Source organism: Anser anser (assembly GCF_964211835.1).
Source record: "Anser anser genome assembly, chromosome: 6".
Taxonomy (NCBI): Eukaryota; Metazoa; Chordata; class Aves; order Anseriformes; family Anatidae; genus Anser; species Anser anser.
Window position 1 is genome coordinate 28,592,269 of NC_139726.1, and position 26,815 is coordinate 28,619,083.

General features: G+C 40.2%; 1 protein-coding gene across 8 annotated transcripts in view; it reads right to left on the reverse strand.

Annotated features, from left to right (window-relative positions):
- DIP2A (disco interacting protein 2 homolog A) overlaps window positions 1-26,815 on the reverse strand; it is a 118,148-nt gene that overhangs the window by 79,547 nt on the left and 11,786 nt on the right. For 7 of the 8 annotated variants that reach the window (XM_083842341.1, XM_083842339.1, XM_083842340.1 and 4 more), the window contains exon 2: window positions 5,227-5,298. In XM_083842341.1, coding sequence (XP_083698467.1) covers window positions 5,227-5,298 — 72 coding nt within the window. Of the gene's footprint in view, window positions 1-5,226; window positions 5,299-6,980; window positions 7,316-26,815 lie in introns of those variants that run through there. The other variant, XM_083842342.1, reaches the window with a different exon arrangement.

Here is a 26,815-nt window from a genome sequence, read left to right on the forward strand (position 1 = left end):
TTTTGTTTCTTCCACTGGCGGGGAACTCGAAAACATTTTCTGTACCTAGACAGATACAGCTAGACTGGTGGTAGGAAAAAAAAATATGAAAATTTGATTTACCACAATAAAAAGTCAATCCAATAGGCCAATTTCCACATTCAACTCCCAAAACAACGTAGTAGGATATTTGACCATAAAGGTTTACCATTGCATTACTAAAATCACTTAATTAAAAAGGCAAAGGAGCAGTAATCTCTTGCTATTTTCAGAAACTGTTAACAGTCAATCTATAAACAGCTTCTTCAACTAGCCCACCTGATCACATTTAGTTTTCATATATTTCATTTTAACTAATTATACTAAGATCAAATCAAATTAACCTATTAAGATCTGGACATAATTTGATCATAGCTGTTATGCCTGAAATACAAAACAGCAGTTTTTAATTCAGTAGCATCAAGAAAGACAACTGCATTTTTTGTTTTGTCCATAAAGAAATTATGTATGCTATCAGAGACTCCAAAGCACCAGAGCAAACTGCACATTCCTTCAACAAGGAGCTAGAGAACAAAGTGTAAGGTTTGTGAATCTAGACCCATTCTAATAGAATTACTAGGCTGAAAACAACAACAAGCAGAAATACATAAATCACAGCTATGTAGAAAGAGCATGTATCCTTGCTATCAGCAGAAACATTTTTCAGAGACCTTTTTTTTTTTAGAAAGTTCCAATTACTGTAGTCTTAAACCCAGTTTCCTACATTAGCTATGTCTTAATCTCAGTATACCACGCCTTTCCACTCAGCACAGCTAACAATGTGCACTCATCATTTATCAAGTTGCCAAAACTCTTATAGTGTAAGAAATAAGTCCTTTATTTTCTAGACTTCATATGACCATTAGCCAAAACCAAGGTCCTTTAACCTTGTAGATACCCACTGCAAGAATAACTTTTCCCTTTAGTATAAATTCTTCCAATCACACAGAAGGCCTGCTTCTTTAGCAAACATGAAGAACCTGGTTCTTCAGAGAAGCCTGAGCCCCAGGCTTTCAGAAAAGGTTTAAAAGATAGCACATATCAGCCTTGCCAGTAACAGCAGACGCAATGATTACCTGCCCAGCATGTGAGCATGCACACTGCAGTTGGTTAGTGGCCCACAGTCCAGTTCACCAAAAAAAAAAAAAAAGAGAGAGAGAAAAGAGGTTCAACAAGATCAGGATCACAAAGAAATCCTACTTCCATATTAGCAGTCCTAGTGGAGGAAGGAATTTTCCATGTGAGAAGGCAGCAACCTAATGAAGAGAAATGTTTCCATAAATGTGTCTGCCCTATCAGACAGACAGATACTTTTGAATTGATAGATATCTCTCTGGGGGCAAGAATCCCATTGAAAATGGAAACTACTGTGTTAGGTATTTCTACTGTGAACCACCTATGAAGATTTCTGACGGATTTTACGGTTGCTTTCCCTGCTCAGACACTACCAAAGAATTAGTCAGAATATAGTTACTAACACTAGGTTTAAGCAATTAGGAAAACTCTAAACAAGCTAGAAAAGTTGGCTGGTATTCCTATCTAGAGAATTGCTTATGAAAAGTCCTTTGTCAAACCTCTCAGCTGCTAAACTAATATGCAACTAATTCCTATTTGCCATTACCACACCCTTCTGCAAACATTTTAAGGAGTTTTGCAATATGATTCTTTGGGGCAGCCATCCAACTTACATAACCTGTTTCATATTGAGGAATAAACTCTTTCCCTAATCTCCCTGTAAATAAATCCTCCCCCATCTTTTGACTACGCTGTGGTGCCAAAGTAGTTGTACTGGGGTCTGGCTGGGATGGAGTTAATTTTCCTTGCAGTTGCTCATAAAGTGTTGTGCTCTGCACTTGTAGCTAGAACAGCATTGGTATCACCTCCCTGCACCCCCACGGCAGCTGACCTAAACCAACCAAAGGGATATTCCATGCCATATGATGTCACACTCTGCAAGAAAAGGGGGAAAAGGGGAAGCTCTCGTTATGAAGACATCTGTCCTCCCAAGCAACCGCTATGCATATTGAGGCCCAGATTCCCAGGACATGGCCAATCATTGCTCATTGATGGGAAGTATGTAATTTTTTTCCTCTGTGCTTCTGCACAGCCTTTGCTTGTTCTTTCCCCTCTTCCTTTTCCCTTTAATTAAATTATCCTTATCTCAATTCATGAGCCCTTTTATTTTTTTCTTTCCAGCATACTTTCTTCTCCCCCTCTTCTGAGGAGTGGGGGGAGTGATAGAGCAGTTGAGGTGAAGTTTAACCACCCAGCAAGGTAAAACCACCACAGTAGCTCATTTGTTTTCAAGAATACCTAAACGAGAAAAAAGGGGTAACACTTAAGATTTTGGGATTTTAAATAACCAAAACCAAAGAAAGCCATAAATGGTAAATCTGGAGCAGAGGAAAACTGCAAAGCAAATCATATCAAAATTTGTGCAGAAAAATACTATCTTTTATTAGAACCAGTAATAGCTGGGAAGAATTAGACAAGTAGAAGAGGAAAAAAATATTTCAGATTTATCATAAAATCCCTTTTTTCACTTTTACCAGACTTACCAGCTAGCAGAATACTTATCTCCTTAAAGAAACCTTGATGGTAGAATTCCCTTTTACTATATGGCTAGCAAGCGATACTCCCACTAGCAATATTCCCACTCACTATATTCTAAATCTACTCTCCTTTAGTTTAAAAACTGCTACCCCTTGTCCTACCACTATACGCCCTGGTAAAGCACCTCTTCCCATCTTTCCTGTAGGCTTCCTTTAGGTACTGGAAGGCCACAGTAAGTTCTTCCCAGAGCCTTCTCTTCTCCAGGGTGAACAACCCCAACTCTCTCAGCCTCTCTTTGTAGGAGAGGTGCTCCAGCCTTCTGGTCACCCATCCTCATGGCTTTCCTCTGGACTCACTCTAATAGATCCATGTCTCTCTTGTATTGGAAACACCAGACCTGAGTGCAGTACTCTGCGGAGGTCTCACAAGAGTGGAGTAGAGGGGGAAAATCGCCTGCCTTGACTTGCTGGCCATGCTTCTTTTGATGCAGCCTGAGATATGATTGGCTTTGTTGGCTCATTTCTTATTGTACCAGATTTGTTTCTATACCTACCAAGAGACATGACACCTTGGTGATACTTGAAGCATACTAGTTCACAATGGAAAACATCCATATTGTAAAAGTTCTCTTCACTAGGTGTCTTATCAATAACATGAACAGATATCCTTCAAGAGATGCATGTACTTTTTACAAGAATTCAGGTCTCTAACTACAAAAGACCCTCTAGATTTGTCAGTCCATCCATTATTCTAGTTAATTCACTGTAAAAATATTTGAAAGAACTGATATACAGAGGGCCAGGTAATATTTTATTAGACAACTGACATGACTGAAGTAAACAAACTTCCAAGACCTTCAAGCTGAAGACCAAAGGCTGGCATCTCAGAAACAGCAGCTTCATCACAGTTTATGAAGAAATGATCCAATATGTTCTACTAATCCAAACATATTCATAAAGTTGAAAAGTTAACTTTACATCGAGAACATTTATATATTAGATCAGACATGCGCTACTCCCTCAGCACTAAAAAAGCTAACAGGAACACACTGTTATGCATTGTGGCTGATTACAACCATGTAGCTGATCCAGAACAAATCTTTTACTGGATGTTTCAATGCAGATCCACTACTGACTGCAAAAATATGGTCTCAAAATGTAGCAATTACCTTCAAGTCAATAAAGGTCTTTTTTGTCATCTCAGGATTTGATGGCAATATATATATATATTATATATATATATTTATATATATATATATATTATATATTTATATATACATATATATATATTTTAAATCTCATTTCTTCTGCTTTGGCTTGGAATTCTTTTTGAGTTATAATAAAACACCAATTCCTAAGAGGCTCTTAATGTTCCTTAAGAGAGCATCTGATTATTATTTTTCTTAAAACCAACAGACCTATCCTCAAGAAAATCTAAAGACAAAGTTGGAGGTCAAGTGCAAGTTTTATACATCTTCAGTCTGCAGTGCAAGGGCAACTACCAACAGGACTTGTGTTCCAGTTCCTTTACCAGCTTCATAGCCCTTCTCTGGACACGTTCCAGGGCCTCGATGTCCTTCTTGTAGTGAGGGGCCCAAAACTGAACACAGTACTCAAGGTGCAGCCTCACCAGAGCTGAGTACAAAGGGATGATCACCTCCCTGGTCCTGGCTATGCTATTCCTGGTACAAGCCAGGGTGCTGTTGGCCTTCTTGGCCACCTGGGCACACTGCCGGCTCGTGTCAAGGAGAGCGTCAGTCAGCACGCCCAGGGCCTTTTCCGCTGCACAGCTTTTGAGCCACTCTGCCCCAAGCCTGTAGCGCTGCATGGGGTTGTTGTGGCCAAAGTGCAGGACCTGGCACTTAGCCATGTTGAACCTCATCCCATTGGCCTCTGCCCATCAACCCATCCTGTCCAGGTCCCTCTGCAGGGCCCTCCTACCCTCTAGCAGATCAACACTTCCCCCCAACTTGGTGTCGTCTGCAAACTTACTGAGGGTGCACTCAATTCCCTCATCCAAATCATCAATAAAGATTTTAAAGAGGATGGGCCCCAACACTGACCCATGGGGAACACCACTGGTGACCAATTGGCAGCTGGATTTCACTCCGTTCACCACCACTCTCTGGGCTCTCTTAAGACCAAAGCACAATGACAGCACAACAGCTAATTGTGATTAAATCACAAGTGTCATAGTGTTGACAGACAGACAGAAAGACAGGATGGGCATTTCACTTTTTGGCCATTGAAGATAAAGTATGGTAATAAATAGCTGTAGTATGTAGTAATTTATAATAAAGTCTGTGTTTTGAAGAAATTGGGAGGAGGGTAAAGAGGAAGCAAAAGTACAGGAGTGATGATTAAGTATTTTCATTTAATGAAACCAGCCAACTTGCTTTCAGGAATAACTTTACTCATTACTGAAGTTATCTTAATGTCTGAGATGCAGCTCTCAAGCTAACAGAAATTTGTTAAAAAAATGTTACCATTTAACATTTCATATAGTTTTAAAAAAACTCTTTTTTTCCACAAAGTAGCCCTTCTTTACTACCAGTTAGATGCTATGTCAATCAAATGTTACTAATTCTTAAAGATAATTTTCCATTACGTATTTTCACAGATTTATGGTATAAGGTGTAACTTATGCGTCTCTTACCTTGAACTAGTGGTATGTACCGTGCTAACAGCTTTGCTCTTTTCTTTTCATACCCCTTCTGAGTGATGTCTCCTAAAGAAACAAAGAAATAAATTCATATTGCTTGGAACAGTACTTAAATAAACCTTGTTTTCATAATAGCTATGAATAAACTCATTAGCTTTGGAAAAGTCACATTAGCAACAAAGAACTTAGCATGTCAGAGAAACAATTCACGGCCATATACACACCCATGCAATGCTACCTGCCCACATATGAGTACAAGTGTCTTAAATCTTAGAGCTATACAATACGGGAATAATTATTTTGTCTGCAGCGCTGCATTGAACCTGGTTCTGGAGATAATTGCCATAATGCAGGACACAGCCTAAGAGGTTTGCAGTGTAATAGAAGCCATTGAAGATGACAAACCTGATTCTGCACACTTTTGTGGCATCAGAAACTCTCCCTGTAACAAAACTTAAGAGACCGCGCTCTTGGATACCTGTGCAAGACCTTTCAAAACTAGATCGTACCATTCACTCTGCCTTCAAATTCTAGGAGGCAGTAAACTGCTCCTAGCAGTAGGTTTTATTCACATTTGAAATCTGGTATCTAGTTGTAAACTTGTATTGTGGTCTTCATTGTTAAGACACGGTGCATCTTTTCACATAGAATAAAAGGAAAACTTCTACATAACCCCAAATAAGTTTAGGACCTTTCAGAATCTGGTACTTCCTTGATTCTACTAACCAAACAAAAAGGGTTCATGCATTGCTAACGGCCTGCTTAACAAGTTGTTTTTATTTTTAAAACTAATGAGCTTCACCCATTTTCTAGACTGCAGCATAGACACGAACACAGTACTCACAAACAAGCTTAAAACCACTCCCACTCCCAAAATTCACACTTTCTCAAAGGCTTGCAGAACTCAGCACAACTTTTCTTCATTCATTGGATATTATGAAAAATAAAATCTGCCTCTGTATTTCAAATGTTCCTCAGGTATTTGTCTTAAAACATAAGTGTGGTTTTAAATACCATCCACGGCTGTAAGTATTCTAAACATTTCCTCAAACATCCATCCAGCTCCCTCCTACATTAGCAATCACCGGTAACAAAGTCACTTCATTCTAGTAATCCCACCAATTACATGAATATGCACCATTTAAAGTTACTGACAGTATGCAAAAAAGCAATCAATGAGAGCTTGAAGATATTGCTAAAAACAAACAAACAAAAACCCACAAAGGTAAATCCCAGAATGCTTCAGTCACTGCAGGTATCTCACTCTACAACCAAACAGAATGTGCCACTTTTTACTCAGCAACCTGTGTAAATGCTTCATATCAAACTTATGGCACAAGACAGAAATGCTTTGGCTATCACTTTTGCTAAGCAGAAAAGTTTTTAACAGAAAATATGTGGAAATATAATTATGAATATTTAATATTATATATCATTATACAATTATATAAAAATGTGATACAAAAACTAAACCTAAACAAAACCACAAACACACAGTCAGATGTGTCTGGGTATAGATGATACAAATGACAAAGTATGTTCTTTAGATAAGTCATTTCTACAAAGAAGGAAGGAAAATACCAGAAAAAAAAAGATGTATCATTTTCAGTGGTGGTGGTAAGAAAACAGAGAAGAAGCACAAGCAAGAAGAACAGTATCTTAAAACACAAGTAATTTGGAAGACTAAAGCAATCCCTCAGGAAATTTTTTAAGTGACAAAAGCTGTGCATAATACAAATTTTCCATACCACAGTTTCATTGAGGACAGTAATTTTCACAGCTCCATAAAGGATTCAGTCCTTAGATCAAACCTCTGCGCAGATCAGCTACCTTGTCACGCATCACCCAGCTGAAGTGGTATGCTGCAGAAGCAGCAGCTCAAAAGACAGGGTTGAAAAGAAAGTCTCATTTAAACAAGAATCTCAAACTTTTGCTTCCCACTGCATTTGCAAATTCATTGATTTTAATGGATAAAAAAAGAATGCTGACTCCAAGCATTTTCCTTGAATCATGTTAGGAAAAGTCTAAAGTCAAAAGCATCTCTGTAGACTTTTGCAGCCCCCATGGCACGTCAGAGAAGCTTAACGAGGATTCCTTTCTTTGTTTCTCAAAAGCTCAGTGATGGGATCCTCCCCAACAATCACTCCCCGCCCCCTTACCCGCTATGGTGCAGTGGGATTAACCCATCACTTTGGGTTCTTTGTAATCCCTCATCTCTTCCAAAAAGAGATGCTGAGCCACACCTGGTACATCAGGGCCACAGCTGCTGTCATTTAGCCTCACTTTCTCCCTGGTTATTAGATGACACAAAAGCAATCTGAGGTTTCTCAGCCTCATTGAACCAGCTGGGAACACTACAAAGTTAGGCAGTGGTTTGAGCTGTCAGTTCTTTGCCTGGGATATTTTAAAATATGTCAGAGGCTCCAACAAAATTAATCTTGACAAGAATGAAAATGTTGGAATTTCTTGAAGTGATCTATAACCATTATTTCCTTAATTTGTGCACAAAGAATCTATAATGTAGTTACCCCAAATCCATTCAGGCATTTAGCTTCTGATTAAGGGAGCCAAGCTCCTTTGTGGCTTGAGCTCCGTGCACTGAGGAGTCCTAAGAAGCTTCTGATGGAGATGAGCTGGATAAGAAGCAGACAGAGACAGGAGAAAAGCTCATGTAAAGGTGAGCTTGCTACTAATCGAGCAACTTCTCCAGTCCTTAATCAGTAGTTTGCACTTAAATTCTTGCTGGGAGCAGCTCTAGGTACTGTGAGAGCACAGTACTTCCTACAGATGAGGAAATGGTTCCTGGTAGATAATCTGCAGAGGTCAATGGAGACATTTCTGAACAAGATGACTGTGGATTAAACATACAGATCAAAAGAAAAATGTTTTCTCTTGCAAGCCTAACAGATCTTTAAGGATTCCACAGTTTAGTATGGACTGTGCTGGCTAGCACAGTCACAATCTCAGGACTACCATATATTGACAAACCACAGAAGCAGCTTTTACCATTCCTTCATTATAAAGTGGAAGTCAACGGTGTGAATACTGGCACTGCAAGAAGAGATGGTTCTTCGGTGGTTTGAACAGGCAGGCAAGTTGCCTATCTGAAACATAACACAGAAGCCACCTGTGGAAAAATGTCATGTATATTTCCAGTGTTTCTGGGAACAGGCTGTCACCATATTTGGAGCATTGATGATGGGGATGGGAGAACTGATCCAGCAATCATCACATTCTACCTCTTAGACATGCTTGGGTAAGTATTTTTTAAATGAAACAACTTGAAGTTTTATTTTACATAATTCTAGAGTATTATAAAAGGAACAGTGCATTGCTACTTGATTTTGACTTACTTCAAAATCAAACAAAAATAATTGAGGAAGATATAATTTCTCTGGCATCTGTGATTTTTGTCCATTGTGAAAGCAAGGCATTTCTAAGAACTATGATGAGAATCAACAATCAGAAAAGCCAGTAACACTTGGTGTTACAGCTGGGAAATCAAAAGGTGTCTCTGACAAACACTGAACCACGCAGACAGTGGAAGAAATGGCCCGGTTTCCCATGTCGTCTGTCCTCCAAAGTAAATAATGTAGCAACCAGTCCTGAAGAAATTGCTAATGACAGAAGCATGTAGGAAAAGAAAACAGAGCAGCTCTGCAGCTCTCAGTGCTACTTCACAAGTCACGTCATTATTTATTTCTTCTGCCAGTCAGCATTGTGGGTAGACAGGGCACAGAGTCAGACAGGGTAGAAGAAGGTTAAATAACTGGATCACAAAAGCAATCTGGCAAGTTTCCAGGCACAGTCAGTCTGTTTAATGCATTGATATTACATGGCTCCAGTAAATCCTCAAGCTCACTCCACAGAGAGACAGGAAAAGCTCAAATTCTGCCACTGTCCTTCTACTCCATTAGGGCTCTCTACAGAATAGAGAAACAGATTGATAGACGTCAGCTACCTCTGTAGGTATACCAGTCTGACATTGGCTCCTGCCCTTATAATTATTAAAAATTATAGTTTTAAATAGTCCTCTTTTTAAAAAGTTGAGACGCTTCCCTTCAATGAAACACAATCTTATCTCCTATTGCTTCAGAAGATGAAATGAAGAACTATTTTCATTAAGTTCCTGTTAAGTTACAAGTCTGAATTTCCACACAGACACGAGCTTCAAAATATAATGCATTTCCAAACCACTGCAACTTCATCATGCACTAAGTATGAAAACTCTTTCTGAATCACTCAATTGATATATTTTGTGAAATTATTAGAATATTTACCCAGAGTTTATAAATGCAATTTGTCAAACCAGAACCAGCTTTCCTATAGCATTATGACATAAATCATGAGTATAGCTGTCTCCTCTTACAAGCTGAAGAAAGCTACATGCATCAGGGGGAACTGGTGGCGCACTGGTAATGTACTATCTGCTTCCCAGAAAAGCAAAAATAAAAAAAAAAAAAGAGGGGGAGGGGTGGGGGGAGGAGAGGGACTAGGAGTGGTCAGGAAGACAAAAAAAGACATTTTAAAATCTGAGCTAAAATATTTTCTGTCACAGCTAAAAATTACATTGGTAAAATATATAAAGTTTAACTGTTTTCAAAAGGATGCTGTAAGCAATGTGTCTACCCCTTAAAACAATTAAGAAAGTGATATTTCAATATAGTCAAAAATCTCAGATCTGCAGAGATTAAAATATTTAGACATTTTGTTTGTGACTTCCTACATGCATCAGGGACACAGCCTAAAAGTAGAATGATTATGCCTGGCATGTAGTAGCCAAGTGTTATAGTGAGTTAGGCCAGAATTAATTGTCTGAACCAAGTCATTTTAACATAAAGCACATAGTGGGGAGGGATGGGAGAGATGCTTTGCTACTAGGTACTAATACACTTCTCTTCCCCAAACTGACAATTTCTACTACCAAAATGTCTAGGAGCAGTCTCAGACCACTGGGTACCACAAAAGACTCTCTGAAAATTCTCCCTAAAGATCTAAATGCAGAAACAAACAGATAAAGAGACAGGCGAACATAAAGAAAATACATTTTCTATAGCACTTTTTGCAACAACATTCATATCTATTCCCTTCCACTACTGCTGTAAGGAAAATTGACTAGACAGGATTTTCTCAGTTAAGACAACAGAACAGAAAGCAAAATACATATTTAACTTAGCATTAAATGCCTTAAAGTCATCCCTCACCTTCAAGAATCTGTGTGTACGAATAAAAATGGATATATGCACCATATAATGCTGTTTGAAGCTGTTAAGTTGTTCTAGATCTCCCTTTCTGATCCAAGATGACATTTTTACCTCTTTCACATCCTCCACGTTCTCATTACATAAGGTACAGTGATTTATGAGCAAGGAGAAAACATTTCAGAATATTAAAATTCTACATCATATATGATTTTTTTTTTCTGTACACTTCTTGAATATCAGCGACATTCATCCTTTCTTAAGTCCTACCTAAGGACTTACCCTATCAGCTGTATAACCTTTACAAGCAGCTGAGCATTTCTGACTTATGGGTTGCAAAAAGCTCATATTCATAGTAACCACTGTGCCCAATAGATCACAGCAAAGATGCTCAAGACTAAAGACTGAAGCAGTTCCTGCTTCAGAAATCCATGAATATGGGAAGATCCAACGCACAAATCAGAACATGAAAATCTTCTTTTAAAAGTCACCAGAAGTGTCCCCCTCTCCTCCCTTCCCCTAAGATTATACTTTGTTCAAAATACAGAGTGCATTCAAAATATGCAAACAGAAGTCACATAACCTGGAACCCGTAGACCACATAGAACTCAAATTATTTAAATTTGTAGGCTACTGAACTTTTTCAAATGGACTTCTAGGTCTGGGTTTCAGGTTTGAGCAGTTTCCCGTGACACTGACCCTTACATGTGTTACCAAACCATGGTTTTAGAGGAAAGTACAAAAGGGGTTTAAAGTTGATCATGAAATAATTGGGGTGTGGGTAGAAGGGACTAGTTGTCCAAGTTTTTGTACGAATGCAGTCACTTTGACTTTTTAAACTAAAAAGGTAGTATGTATTTAAAAAACACTTTATCAGTATCTGTGGTAAAGATACAAAATAACACAATGCAATATAATTTTTTTAGGAAATGAGGCCTCACTAAAAAATATTTTACATTACATCCACAGAAATCATCTGCTGTGATCTCAAAGAAACTAGTGAAGTGATTCAGAGTTCCTGGATAAACTACAACATGATAACTATACCGCAAAACTGAAAAAAATAAACCAGCTGAATTACTCACAGAAACATGCAGAAAAACGAAAGAGCTGGTGCACAGCTTTCAGAGCAGGAAAAAACAACAACAACAACAAAAAAACACCGCACATCAATCCCCCACTACAAGCAGAACTCTTCAGGGTTCAAAATCTTGGGAAGCCCCAGTATGGGTCCCCGGAATGGCTGAACTTATTTGCGCTTATATACAGCTGCAACGCTACTTAGCTGGTATGCAGCTCGAGTTAAGAAGCCATGAATGGCCAGCAAACATGAAGCACTTTGCTGAACCAGGGACATGGGAAGTCCAAGACCACAGTTTGCAAAGGCCTACGTTGATCATTCCTATACATGGCTTTACCTGTCACGTTTAGCTGTGTGTGTCTAGCATACACAATACCCACATTCAAATTCAGCAGCTGTGAGTGCTAACAAAAATGGAACTATCACCTTGCTGTGACTTTCTGCTTAGAAGGCCATTAATGAGACCGTCCCACACCAACGTTGCCAGCACACGTTTTGGACAAGTGGGTTTATTCCTCTGCCCACCTTGCTCAGTTATTCCTATTTGATGACCAGAGGCCATCCCTTTGCTACTGATATGAAGAAAATTATTTCTTCAAAAGCAAAATGCCAATTTGTTCCTAAACATTTTCACATCCTTAACTGGATAAATCTTTCTTAGAACATACAGACATGCCCTTCCTCGCAAGCAGGAGCCATCTCTTCCACACTTTCTCAGAACAATAAGGACAAAAATTGCAATTTCTGCCAACTACGCTTTATCTTCATTTACCTCATGAGAAAGAACCAAGCAAATGCCAAGTTTGGCATCTGGGATATTGAATTCTTAAGCACACCACTACCACCATGCCTCAGGTTCAACATAACACACTGCTACTATTTCCTTGCTGAGGCTGTGGCTAACTAGCACTATTTTCTATAAATTCATGTTTATTAAACACAAGTAATGAAATGCATCATTTTAATTACATAAAGTACTGAATGCAGTACTTTTTTTTTTTTAATTGGCTACTAAGGGAGGACAAAGTATGTTACTGAGAGAAAGTGAAACAACTCCAGCAACAAAACAAAAAATCTGTTTCCAGAATTTCACACAAAGAGTAGTACTCACAGCCAAGGGCTGCAGTGTGACTGAAAAATACTCCTTTGCAATAAGATACCCTCAGTTGCCAATATAACAGTATTGTAAAAGAGGTTCAACGTGATCTTGTAGAAGGGAATCTAGGAGCACCCCTGCAGCAACATGTCTCCTATCTCAAGTACAGTCACCATCAATTAAGTAAGAGATATACAACGTCACTGCATTTAGCGAACCAGTGCCAAACTATCTGTTGTCAAATTGATTTACACTCCAACATTACTTTATATGGCAAACTGAGTGTTCAAAAACTGAGAATAAAACTTTACTTGGCTCCTGATTCAAACTTACTAGAAAAATGACTCAATTTTGCACTCCTTTTTTCGTACCTTTTTAGAAGTCCACTTTCATTTCTGAAATAATTTACAAATCTACATCTGTGGATAATCCACTGAGTAGGACTGTGTAACTACTCAAAACAAACCGTAGTATGGACTGAACATACCACCTGCTAAAAAGAACCTTTTCCTGCCAGATTTGCTTGGACAGTTCACTTCAAAGCTTAACCCACCTGCTGGCATAACTAAGTGGACAGAAGAGCCAGCACAAGGGGTCAGCAATCCTCCACCAACAGCACAGTGGGTTCTGTCAGAATAAATTGGTCCAATCAGGTTGTACAGATATTATTTTACCCCAATATATCTGGAAGCCATGGGCTTAGCTGCTAAATCCACTTTAGTTATCAAGCAAAGACATACTTCCTTATTTAGGACTAACCAAAATATAACACTTACTTGATAGTTTTATAAACATCATATGAAGGTCGTGTCAGCCAATTTCACCTGGTCTTTACTCCAGCAAGTAACTGATTTTTATTTCAGCCACTCAAAATATTGTTCAGTTGAATAACACATATGGTCCAGCCTTCATATTAATAAAACTGAAATGTATTACCTTTATTTTATAATTCAAACCTACTAATGCATAGCTTTCAGCATAATTCACATGGCGTGCAGTCTGATTTAAGTGAACTATTGTGTGTTTTTTGTTTGAGCTGTTTCTTGATTAGAGAAATGTGTTAAGTAAAATCCAATCCCATTTTTGGAAGCTGCACTGCCTTATGAGTACTTTAAATTGAAAAAATAAAAATAACTGAGAAGTGGGCTGGCAGCTCAGTCAGGAAATCAAAACAGTGCATGAGAGGAGGAAAGCACAACAAACTGGCACAGTTATCTTTGACTACTGATTATAGTCTACTTAAGACCTGGTAACAGTTTCTTCCTTCCTTTCTCTTACTCCCACACCCAACTAAACCCTTGGTATATATTATTGACTGTCATCAAGAACCACATCAGCAGCATCACCTTGACATTTTTTCCCAGCACAAACTTCGAAAGTGTTACTACTTTCAAAGTATTGACATCAGAGAGAACCTTGCAACTTACCTTTCTCCAAGTAGTCACGTATTTTACATATCTGCTCAAATTAACAGCTCAGACTCAACCTTCACTTGCTTGGGATGTGAATTGCAGGTAAAAGACTAATCTACAAAAATTATATTCCATTGAAAACTTTTATTTGCTACTCAAGAGTTACAAACACACAAATACAGCATTTTTCAGTGCCAGAATTGACTAGTGATATGGTTTTATACCTTCAAAATTTCAAAGATTAACAAAACCAATTTGTACTGAGTTTGAGGTTAATAAGGACTACAAATAAGTATTGTATTCAGCTATATACTTGATGTTGCCTCTAAACCTACTTCTCAAGCTATTTATCTACTTACCTTTATTACTCTCACTGTAATCTAAAAATTTAGTATTCAGATGACAATTGCTTGAGATAAATAAAGTGTCTATAATCAGGCCAAACCTAGGAAGTCTACTAAAAATGTTGCTATTCAGGAAGTAGCCCTATTTATAATTGCATTTTTAAAGTCCCAACCTTAAGTTGCTTTTTAAATAACTCTGAGTGACTTAATCTTCCTAGTTTCTTACAATCACATCACTAACTTCAAAGACCACTTTTTTCAGAGATCCCTTGTGGTCCTACAATTCAGTACTTGGTCCTTAAAGATAAACAAGGTTCTCAAGTCTTCTGTATTCATATGTACCTCATCCTGTCCTAGGATATGCTCATCTATTATCTGCTAGTTGCCTGTGTTACTCAACGCATCCTAATTCATTCAAAGGATATACTTAACGGATCTTTCTGAGCTGTGGAATATTCCTGGTAGGCCTCCTAAATCTTTCTCCTACATTTCTCAAGCAAAGCCTTCCTGAAATGTTTCCTCTCTTCCTTGTCTTTCTAGTACCACTGAAAAAATTAACATCAGAGTAATTCAGGCTCGGAGAGACCCTAAGAGACCTCTAGTCCAACCTCCTGGCAAAAGCAGGAAAATTAAAAGGTCAGATTGGGTCGCTCAGGTATTTATATAGTCTTGAAAACCTTCAGAAACAAAGACTGCACATCCTCTCTGGGTACTCCAATTGCCCTCAGGGTGAAAAAGGGCAATCCTAATCCTCCTCCGTATCTCCTGCCAGATCCAGTCCTGCTTCATTTCAGGTCCACTACCTCCCATCCTCCTTGCACGTGCCACTGTGAAGAGCCTGACTCCATCTTCTGGATAATCTCTTCGAAGATGAGGGACAACAGTTCAAAAATCTTCTCCACTAGAATTCCTCCATCCCCTTCTCAAAGGCTCATGCATGAAAACTGCCCTCAACTGCTGATTTAAAGTTGTCTCACTCCAGTGGACTAGGTTAAACATTCCCGATTACCGCTGAAAAAGAGCATCTTCTATGCTTTCCCTATGTGCAACAGGGAATTCCTTTAAGTATTTCTACCTTTCCCAAATTATTTAAGAAATCTCTGATTTTGATATGATAATAATCTATACTTCTTAGGATTCCTTCGTCCTCAATCTACTTATTCTTTCAGTCTCAGTGGGTCACATTTTTTTCTGCTCTGTAGCTCCAAATTTCTAACTCATGTAACTTGACATCAATTTCATTCTTCCCTTTTCTAATTAATCTTTATAGTTGCTTTTGATAGGCATCAAAAATGGGCAAGGTTTTTAACCAAAGTCTCCTGCACATCAGGATTATCTGCCATCCTTGAAGGACTGTAAATCTCTCCACAGGCACATGTTCTTTTGTGAACTGGAACATCCAACCGAGTACTATGTATCTTTCAAAAAATGCTTTGATGTTTCTGTGCTCTGAACCCAGGCATGACAACATTTGTAACTGTAGAAGAGCGGATGAGGAGGTATTCTATATTGCTCATAGCATTTTCTCTCATCTGCCTCCAGATACGGAGAATAAAATTGCTTTAGCTCTTAAAATCTGCCAATATCAAACCTCTGTTTTCATGGTGGCCAGTTTCTTGCTTTCTTGAGTCTGAGAAACAGCTCTTCCCAAATCAGGTTGGAGACAATGATAACTACTTAGACAACTCTCTGTATTGCCACAGCTTGTTTTTCCAAACCACAGTGTTTCCTTCCTGCCAAACCCCCAATACTGATCTTGTACAAAGAAAGTCTGGTTTCAGGTAAGAAAGACAAGAGCATTCACCCACTGTTGATCAGCAGTGGGAGAGTGGTTGAAGTATCTGCAGCACAAAACCATGTCTCAAAAGATCATAGACTTTCTCTCTCTCTCTCAAAATACACTTGCAGGTTCAACAGCAGCAACAGGCAGGTGAAGATTCTAAAAGTTACCAGGTACATAACAGGAGGTAGTGGGTGTAGTAGCTAAGGAAGTTCCTAAGGCAAGTCCAAAAGACAACAAGGGAAATAGCATACAAAGAAAACCCTGAAGAAAATTGATGAGGTTACTGCTGCTGAAAGACCCTCTAGTTCTGCTTACATCCCCCAGCCATTGCATCTTCCCAGCTTTAGAGCTCGTGTGATCACAAAGTACATTGAATTAAACACAAACCTGGCAAGTTTAGAAAAAGTCAGGATGATTCACTTAGTGCCAGGTAAGCTGCTAGGTCTTCTTCCTTCCTATAGATCCTAGATCCTCTTTTTCACTTTTGACATCTGCCTACAAGGAAATATCAATACACTACAGAGAAAATGTAACTGTACTAGAACAGTTATGAGTGCCAAAGTCAGGCAAACTCATTCAAGAGCTTCTCCTTTTTCTTCTTTAACACACGTGCTATCGCCATCTTTCTCATGACCATACCATGCTGCTTTATCCAGAGCTTGTATCATATTTGGTCTACAAGTTTGGTGCTGTTATTAATACAAGTGCTGTTGAAAGGACATTGAAATGTGCTGATAATTGCTTCAGTTCATTAAGAGGGTGGCTGAAGAGGGGTGTGGCAGCAAAACTATTTTTCACCCTGGCAAGCAGGCAAAAGGTGGGGCTGAATGAGACAGGATTGCAGCTGGAAGAGACCAACCTGCTCCCCTTCAGCATGCCCCAAACAACAGTTTCTGCTACAACGCTGCACCAGCATTCAGACCCTTCCAAAGCCTGACTGAGCTCACCAACCCTGCAAAATATATTACATATATCTGAGAAAAAATTAGATGGGTAGGGAGGATTTCTTTCCTTTCAATTGAGTGATCTGAACTGACTCACAGAAGGGTCTGTTAAGTCCCACAGTTAGCATAGAGGATCAATCCCAGCCACTGGTAAAAGAGTTCTTTAGTAATAATAGCACACAGTTGTGTTTTCCTTGAGCTCTCCTGTTGCTAGTAGCTTTCACCACAGCTCCTCCACAGCAATCACAATTAAGTGATTATTAATCACCTGAAAACTCTTTATTAATATATACTTTTAATATGGTACTCATCTAAGAATTTTTAAAGTTCACCTATTGGATGCCGTAACAGTGAAGCACAGCACAACCTCCTCTAGAATTGCAATTCTAAGGCAAAAAAAAAAACAAAAAACAAACAAACAATGCCACTCAGTACAAATATAAAAACTCTGCACAAAATACAAGCATAGACAAACATTACTGTTACAAAGACAAATGTGGGGCAAAAACATCAGACTGAAGCTTGTCTATTCAATCCAATGTAGTCCCCTTGCAGGCAAGTACTGAGAAAATCTACGTGATCACATTTATTTTTCAATAAGACCTCTGACTCATCCAGAACACTGAGGAAACATTGTTCAATGAACAGAATATTGAATAGTTTTTTGTTTCAAGTTCTCCTGCCAAGATATAACAGGCTTTGGATCAGAGGAATGCCAGAAGAAGACGGTCACAGTCAGGGCACTGAATGGGGGGTAGCTGTGAAGAGGTTACTGGGCTGCCATCAATGTGGTCACACTTTTTCACCCTCAAAAAATTTGAATTTATTTATGCTCAAAATGATCTCAATTCAGGTAAGTTATGGTACAAGAAGTCATCTGATCCTATCTTCAGATTAGTCTGCATGGGGATTTATTTCAGGGGTACCCCTAAGGTTCCCAGTGGTAGCTCTTGGTGTTTGGAGCCTGATGAAGCAGCAACAACCTGCAGAACACCTGGGTCTGGTATCAGTCTAGAAAGCAAGACACCACAATTAAAAAAAATAAATAAATAATAGACAGCACCACTTGTACAGAAGTCAATGTCTCCAAAGATAACACCTGGATCTGTTTTCACCTTGCATAACCTGCATTTCCAAAACAGTTTCCAGATATCTGCAGAATAAAGCTGACCTATCAACTGCTAAGTTGCTTTTTACTCAGTCTCTTGCAATTCAATTTAAGAGATCAGAACATAGAAAATGTATCTGGAAAACTCACTAGCAGCAGAATCGTGCTAGAATCATAGAATCATATAACATCCTGAGTTGCAAGGGACCCACAAAGATCTTCAACTCCTACTGCTGGCCACACAGGACCACCCAAAAATCAGACCATGTATCTGAGAGTGTTGTCCAAACTGAACTCCGGCGGGCTCAGTGACATGACCACTTCCCTGGGGAGCCTGTTCCAGTGCCTGACCGTCCTCCTGGTGAAGAACCTTTTCTTGATAACCTTTTCTACCTTCCCCTGTCCCGGCTCCATGCCGTTCCCTCGGGTCCTGTCGCTGTCCCCAGAGAGCAGAGCTCAGCGCCTGCCCCTCCGCTCCCCTCGTGAGGGAGCTGCAGGCCGCCATGAGGCCTCCCCTTGGCCTGCTCTGCTCTGGGCTGAACAAACCAAGGGACCTCTGCTGTTCCTCATACATCTTCCCCTCTAGACCATTCACCATCTTCGTTGCCCTCTTTTGAAGGCTTTCTAATAGTTTTATGTCCTTTTTATACTGTGGTACCCCCCCCCCCCCCAAAAAAAAAAAAGTTAAAAACAATAGATTTTGACATTTGACTCCATAAGCCTTGGCAAACTTAAGGCACCACAGGCATTACCCTTCCAAATGCAGTGTTACAGCAGCACTTTCTCACTAGGAGGTTATGTTTAATAGCAACACATTAAACCACTTAATGTCTGGACATGCTTTATTAAATCTTTAGGTGTCAGAACAAAGACAAAATTGTCAGAAGATCAAGCTAAAAGGCTGCTTGCTTTTTCCTTTAAAGTTCGAGCAAATGGACTTCCAGAATAGATAAGAGCTTATGGATGGGGATCACACAACGTGGGGAAGACAGACAGGCGGGCAGGGGGATGACATGGGACATGGCATGGATGCCATGTGATTTCCTGTCCCAGTACTTGCTCAGTCTATGTTTATTTAACAGACTACTTGAATTCCGCTTCCAGCACAGCAGTTCACTAATTTATAAAAAATCTGTTTTGCAGAAGTGCTTCTAAAAAGGATGTTGTTTATTTCTTAAGTAACCAATGAGGTCTGAATACTGCAATTTTAGGAAAGCATTACAAAGCTATACAATATTTACCTTCTGTTCCACCAGAAATGACTGGGGCATAGACATCTAAACATACAAATAGAAAAAAAAAAATGGACTGTTCTATCTGAAAGTTACGAATTTGTAGTTACTTTTTTCAGTATAAGTCACTACATAATACACAGTTATGACTCAACACCACATTTTATATGGCTATCTCAATTACCACCAAGACTTCAAAGATTGTGAGATAACAAAGGAAATGCACTAGCATTTTCAAATTGACACTCCAAATCACATTTAAATTGTTTGATGATTTTGTTTAAACATTCATAAGACAAAGTCTTTACTATTTCCAACAGATAAATGTTTCAATGCTGCATATTATTTTACAGTGGAATAAAGAAGTCCATATATAACTAATACAAAAAATACAGGTACTGTTAGAGTTAAGGATTTCAAACATCTATATTTAGTCCCTTCATTCTGAGTGATGATCAGAAGACACTTTAATAGCCTCAGTGCATTTTATAAACAGCTGTGGAATTTAAAATCAATTAAATCACAGTTAATCTAATATGCAGAAGTTCCCCACATTTCATCTACAAATGCAAGTTTCACTTGCTCATTCATCCAAACTGATTAGGATTATCACAAATTTCCCAGTCTTCTCACTCCACTCTTACCTTATATAAGGGAAAAAAAAAATCCAATCGAGCTACTATCCACGAATCTACCATGGCTTTATTAAGTCACAACAGTATTTTACTTTTTCATTCCTGGAAAATATAGCCTTTCTCCAGAGGCTTGCTGGACAGCTTCTTATAAGCCATAAAAGCATATGTCCTGAGTTACATCAACTTCCCCGTTATCTGTTAGTATGACACTTAAACTCATTTTTTTTTTTAATAGAGAAGGCTGGACAATACTATCCCAAACTGTTTTAATCCTAACCATTATTTCAGCTGGTTTCTATGTAACAGTTACTATATTCTTTAAGGCAGGATCTGGCAATCTTAAGTAATAAGCTTCTACTAGAAAATGACAGCGAGGTAGCCCCTGAGTCCCCTCCAAAAAAACTACAAATCATTTTCTATGGGAATAACCCGAGGAATAACCTCCCAAGCTGTGTAACAGCATCCTCCTTAAAAATTCAAGTGACAGATAGGTAACAAACAATAAATGGCTAATATGCAATCTCTGAATATACTGACATTAAGTAATACAACCAAGATTTTATGAACTTGGCTCTTCTATTACAGCTCCAGCCCCCCAGAGCCTGAGCAGCATCTAGTTCACTTCTCACTTACATACCACCTTTATTCCTTATGTGCAGATTTTTTACTGCTCAAAATCTGTTTAGTACTAGTACAGGCATATTTGTACAAGATTTCTGTTTTGGCAATGTAACTCCTTTCCCAAGAAAACTACCTTAGTATATTACTAAAAATACTGTTTTACTAAACTTACTAAAAATTCTGTTTTTCAAAGCTCTCAAATTTTAACTTTTTCAATATCCACAATCTGCAAAATTTTTCTGATGTTACATGAGTCAATGTTTCTTAGTACATATGTTGGTCTGTAAGAAAGTAACTCAATCATAATGTTCCTAGACTCTCTATAGTTTTCTGGATAAATCCTCCTGCACTTCAGAAATGAGATGCAACATTTTTAGCTTCTCTAGGGAACAAGGGCAAGAGAGTTTCCATTACTGTCTTACTTTTCATCTTTTTCAGTGTATGTGACTTAACACATAAACCATGGGGTTAAAAACTGACATAAGTGGATAATAATTTTAAAGCCTCATATACTTCTCTTAGATACTGAAGTCTTCTTTCAACAGGTATACTGATTTCTTCAAAAATTTAGAAAGTAATTTTAGTTCACAGATAATGGAAAATATTTTAAGAGTTTAAAATTCTAAAAGTTTTACAGTTAATATGTTTCCCTCCCCCTAACATTCTTGAAAGCAACACTATTTTACCTTCATCTCAGAAGAAGAAAGACTGAAAGCAAGCAATTCTGATGACTCGTACAGCTTTTGCTAATTGCTGACAAGTCACTGCAGCTAGGAAAACAAAGAGTAATTTCAAAGTCACTATTCTGCACACAGATTTTCCTTGAGGTCTTATTGCAACTTTCTTTGTTATAACTGATAATAAAATTCACTATAAGAGCTACCAGTGAAGTCCATTCCTGCAGAAGCTGGAAATTAGTAACATTCTTAACATGGAATCATAGAATCATTAGGGTTGGAAAAGACCTTAAAGATCATCTGGTCCAACCACCACCGCACTACCAACATCAGCACTAAACCATGTCCCCAGGCACCACATCCAACCTTTCCTTAAACACCCCCAGGGACAGTGATGCCACCACTTCCCTGGGCAACCCATTCCAATGCCTGACTACTCTTTATGAGAAGAAATGTCTCCTAATTTACAATGTGAACCTCCCCTGGCACAACTTCAGGCCATTCCCTCTAGTCCTATCGCTAGTTACCTGTGAGAAGAGGCTGACCCCCAGCTCCCCACACCTTCCTTTCAGGTAGTTTTAGAGAGCAGTAAGGTCTCCCCTGAGCCTCCTCTTCTCCAGACTAAACAACCCCACCTCCCTCAGCCGCTCCTCATAAGACTTGTGTTCCAGAACCCTCGCCAGCTTCGTAGCCCTTCTCTGGACACTTTCCAGGGCCTCGATGTCCTTCTTGTAGTGAGGGGCCCAAAACTGAACACAGTACTCGAGGTGCAGCCTCACCAGAGCTGAGTACAAGGGGATGATCACCTCCCTGGTCCTGCTGGCTGCACTATTCCTGATACAAGCCAGGATGCCACTGGCCTTCTTGGCCACCTGGGCACACTGCCAGCTCACGTTCAGCTGAGCATCAATCAGCACCCTCAGGTGCTTTTCTTCTGCACAGCTTTCAAGCCACTCTACTCCAAGACTGTAGCGCTACATGGGGCTGTTGTGGCCAAAGTGCAGGACCCAGCACTTAGCCATGTTGAACCTCACCCCACTGGCCTCTGCCCATCGACCCATCCTGTCCAGGTCCCTCTGCGGGGCCTTCCTATCCTCCGGCAGATCAAAACTTCCCCCCAACTTGGTGTCCTCTGCAAACTTACTGAGGGTGCACTTACGGCACACAGGGTCAGCCTGATCCTGCGCCTTAAAGACTTCCTTCTTGAGGAGTGTCCAGCTTTCCTGGATCCCTCTGCCCTTCAGGACTGACTCCCAAGGGACCCTCCCTACCGGTGGCCTGAACAATTCAAAGTCTGCCCTCCAGAAGTCCAAGGCAGCAGTTTTACTGACCCCCCTCCTGACTTCACCAATAATAGAGAACTCTATCATTTTGTGGTCCCTCTGCCCAAGACAACTCCCTACCGCCACATCTCCCACCAGTCCTTCTCTGATAGTGAAGAGCTGGTCTAGCGGGGCACCCCCTCTGGTAGGCTCACTAACCAGCTGAGTCAGGAAGCTGTCTCCCATGCACTCCAGGAACCTTCTAGACTGCTTCCTCAGTCTTGTTTGCCCTCAAGGGCTTGTTTCAGCACCCCTTCAAATTGCAGCCAAACGAAAAACTGAGCACAGACAGGTGTTCTCGTGCTGGAAACACCACAGTATCACACTTAGGTCTTTGCATGCTGTTTGTAAAGCAGTAACCATAAGGTGTGATGGGTTTCTGTGTGGCCCATGTTCCCATCTACCTTGGGCAACGAAAGGACTGCATTTGACAAAAAGCTGCAGGATTTTACATCACCAGACACATCGCTAAGGCCCATCTGGGAACATACACCTACATATTCTTGAGGTCCTTTCCTCCCTAAGATTTTGCAAGCATTTAGGATAAGATCAAGCATTTTTCAGAGCAAATTAAAGCCTCTTTGAAACTGAGCCTCAGAGGAGAGAGATACAGAATAAAAACACCTTAGCTAAGCACTACCAAAGAAAATTAACATTCTTCTCCACTTGTCATATCTTTTAAACTGATCTCCAACTGTACTGTCATCTCCAATTACAAAGGAATGGTATGTGGTTAGGTTTTCCTTTACACAGTAAAAAAAAAAAAAGAAAGAAAGAAAGTATTATTACAAATAAGAAGACAAGAATTACTGCAAGTGACCGACACTGAGCAGAAAGAATTTAAGTCAGAATAAAGGAGGGGTTTGCCTTGGTTGATGAGGGCTGGGTTAAGGACTGATTAAGCAAGCTGGACATCCACAAGTCCATGGGTCCTGATGGGATCTATCCGCAGGTGCTGACGGAGCTGGTGGAAGTCATTGCTAGACCACTCTCCATCATTTTTGGTAAGTCATGGGCATCGGGAGAGGTGCCTGAAGACTGGAGGAAAGCAAACGTCACTCCGGTCTTCAAAAAGGGCAAGGAGGAGGACTGGGGTAACTATAGACAGGTCAGCCTCACCTCCATCCCTGGTAAGGTGATGGACAACTTATCCTCGGCGTTGTCTCTAGCCACATCAAGGATAAAAGGGTCATTAGGGCCGTCAACATGGCTCCAGCAAGGGGAAGTCATGCTTGACCAACCTGATAGCCTTTTACAAAGACATAGCCAGGTGGATAGATGATGGAAAGGCCGTGGACGTGGTCTATCTTGATTTCAGTAAAGCATTTGACACCATCTCCCACAGCATCCCTGCAGCTAAACTGAGGAAGGGTGGTCTGGATGTTTCGGTAGTGAGGTGGACTGTAAACTGGCTTAAGGAAAGAAGCCAAATAGTTGTGGTTAATGGGACAGAGTCGGGTTGGAGGCCTGTATCTAGTGGAGTCCCCCAAGAGTCAGTCCTGGGACCAGTACTATTCAATATATTCATTGATGACTTGGATGAGGGAATGGACTGCACCATCAGCAGATTTGCTGATGATACACAACTGGGAGGAGTGGCTGACATGCCAGAAGGCTGTGCTGCCATCCAGTGAAACCTCGACGGGTTGGAGAATTGGGCAGGGAGAAACTTAACGGAATATAACGAGGGCAAGTGTAGAGTCCTGCACCTGGGCAAGAACAACCCCAAACACTTGTATAAGTTGGGGACTGGACTACTGGAGAGCAGAGAAGGGGAGAGGGACCTGGGGGCCCTGGTGGACAGCGGGATGACCATGAGCCAGCACTGTGCCCTTGTGGCCAAGGCGGCCAATGGCATCCTGGGGTCTATCAGAAGGGGTGTGCTTAGTAGGCCGAGAGAGGTTCTCCTCCCCCTCTACTCTGCCATGGTGAGACCACATCTAGAATATTGCGTCCAGTCCTGGGCCCCTCAGTTCAAGAAGGACAGGGAACTGCTTGAGAGAGTCCAGCGCAGAGCCACAGAGATGATTAAGGGAGTGGAGCATCTCCCTTACGAGGAAAGGCTGAGGGAGCTGGGCCTCTTTGGCTTGCAGAAGAGGAGACTGAGGGGTGGCCTCATTAACGATTATAAATATGTAAATGGCGAGTGTCAGGAGGATGAGGCCAGGCTCTTCTCGGTGACATCCAATGATAGGACAAGGGGCAATGGATGCAAGCTGGAATATAGGAGGTTCTGCTTAAATATGAGACAAAGCTTTTTTTTTTTTACGGTGAGGGTGACAGAACACTGGAACAGGCGGCCCAGTGGGGGTTGTGGAGTCTCTTTCACTGGAGACATTCAAAAACTGCCTGGACGTGTTCCCGTGTGATGTGATTTAGGTATTTCTGCTCCAGCAGGGGGCTTGGACTGGATGATCTTTCAAGGTTCCTTCCAATCCCTAGCATTCTGTGATTTTGTGAACATAAAACCACCACAGAGTTACTATTCTATCATCTGATTCATCAACTGAAAGCAGTGCATCAATGTAATCATTTTTTTCCCCTTTGATCACAATGGAGAAGTGTTGCACTTACAGAAATATCTTGATTTCAAATAATTAGAACCACATTTTGCCAAAGATATTTCTACCACTTGCACACAACAGTATTATTCCCTTTCCAATGAACAGTCATATTGCCTGGTGTTGTGCTAGGAGCACAACAGTCTTTATACAGCAACGGTCAACAATTTTACTACTGTCATTCTACCAAATATGATTTCCAGTGAAAGCAACTGCAACGTAAGTTCTCAAGTCTTGAAGTTCAGAATTTCCTTATAAAAGGGCATTGAGAATCTATTTCATGTGATAACAGTTTTCATAATGTCAGTGCTGCATGAGCCATCAATTTGTCCAACAATACGCTTCAGTCACCACAGGGAATTATAACAATTAGTGAATTCTACTTTGCCTTTTCAAAACATTGCTTGTTTTAATAAAGCAAGACTACCTCTTGTTATTATTTAGCTGATGTCACTTTTAGTTTATTGTGATCACTACTTAGGGGTTTACCTTCTTCACCACACCAAGCCTGCTAGGATTTTGCAGCACACAGACTTTTCTCAAAATTTAAGACCCATATAACTTGCTGGGGCAAGAGTTACAAATAACAGGAATTATAAACAGACATTTTTATATCTAAAATATTATTTATAATCTTAACACTAGTGTAAGATTACAATGCTGAGGCCATAGTTACCAGTACCAGAGGGACATGGAACTACTGGAGCGAGTCCAGAGGAGGGCTACTGAGATGATTAGAGGACTGGAGCACCTGTCGTACGAGGACAGGCTGAGAGAGCTGGGCCTGTTTAGCCTGGAAAAGAGACAACTGAGGGGAGACCTCATCAATGTGTCTAAATATCTGAGGGGAGGGTGTCGAGAGGATGGCGACAGTCTCTTTTCAGTTGTGCCCAGCAACAGGATGAGAGGCAAAGGGCACAAACTGAAGTACTGGAAGTTCCCGCTGAATATGAGAGGGCATTTCTTTACTGTGGGGGTAACAGAGCACTGGAACAGGCTGTCCAGAGAGGTTGTGGAGTCTCCTTTCTAGAGGTACTCAAAACCCGCCTGGATGCCATCTTGTACAATGTGCTCTAGGTGATCCTGCTTGGCAGGGGGATTGGATGAGATGATCTTCAGAGATCCCTTCCAACCTCAACCATTCTGTGATGATCTGTGATTCTGACAGAAAACTCAAATTAACTTGCCTATTAAGGTGATGGTTGGAATGAAGATTTTCCCTTACTGGACAGTTACTTATGATGACTTCAGTGATATCATTGTTATTAGATTGTAAAATGAAAATAGCATCCTTACTTTGTATGGTCTAGAGTGGAGTTTTCTTTCGGAAAGCGAGTTTAGACACTTGCTGCTCACTGGCTCAGGGTAGGTAGGATTGAAGTGCCAGGTGTCTTCTCAGATTAACGCTATTCGGCTAGTTTGCCAGGTAAGTAGGCACTGGGCCTGTGGGATGCTTCCTCCATCCAAAACATTATTTTTGGCTGGAGCACATTTCTAAAACTGTTCAGGCATTGAACTTTATCAAAATAGTGAACTGGTGTGCTGGTGGAGAAGGAGAAGGAAGGA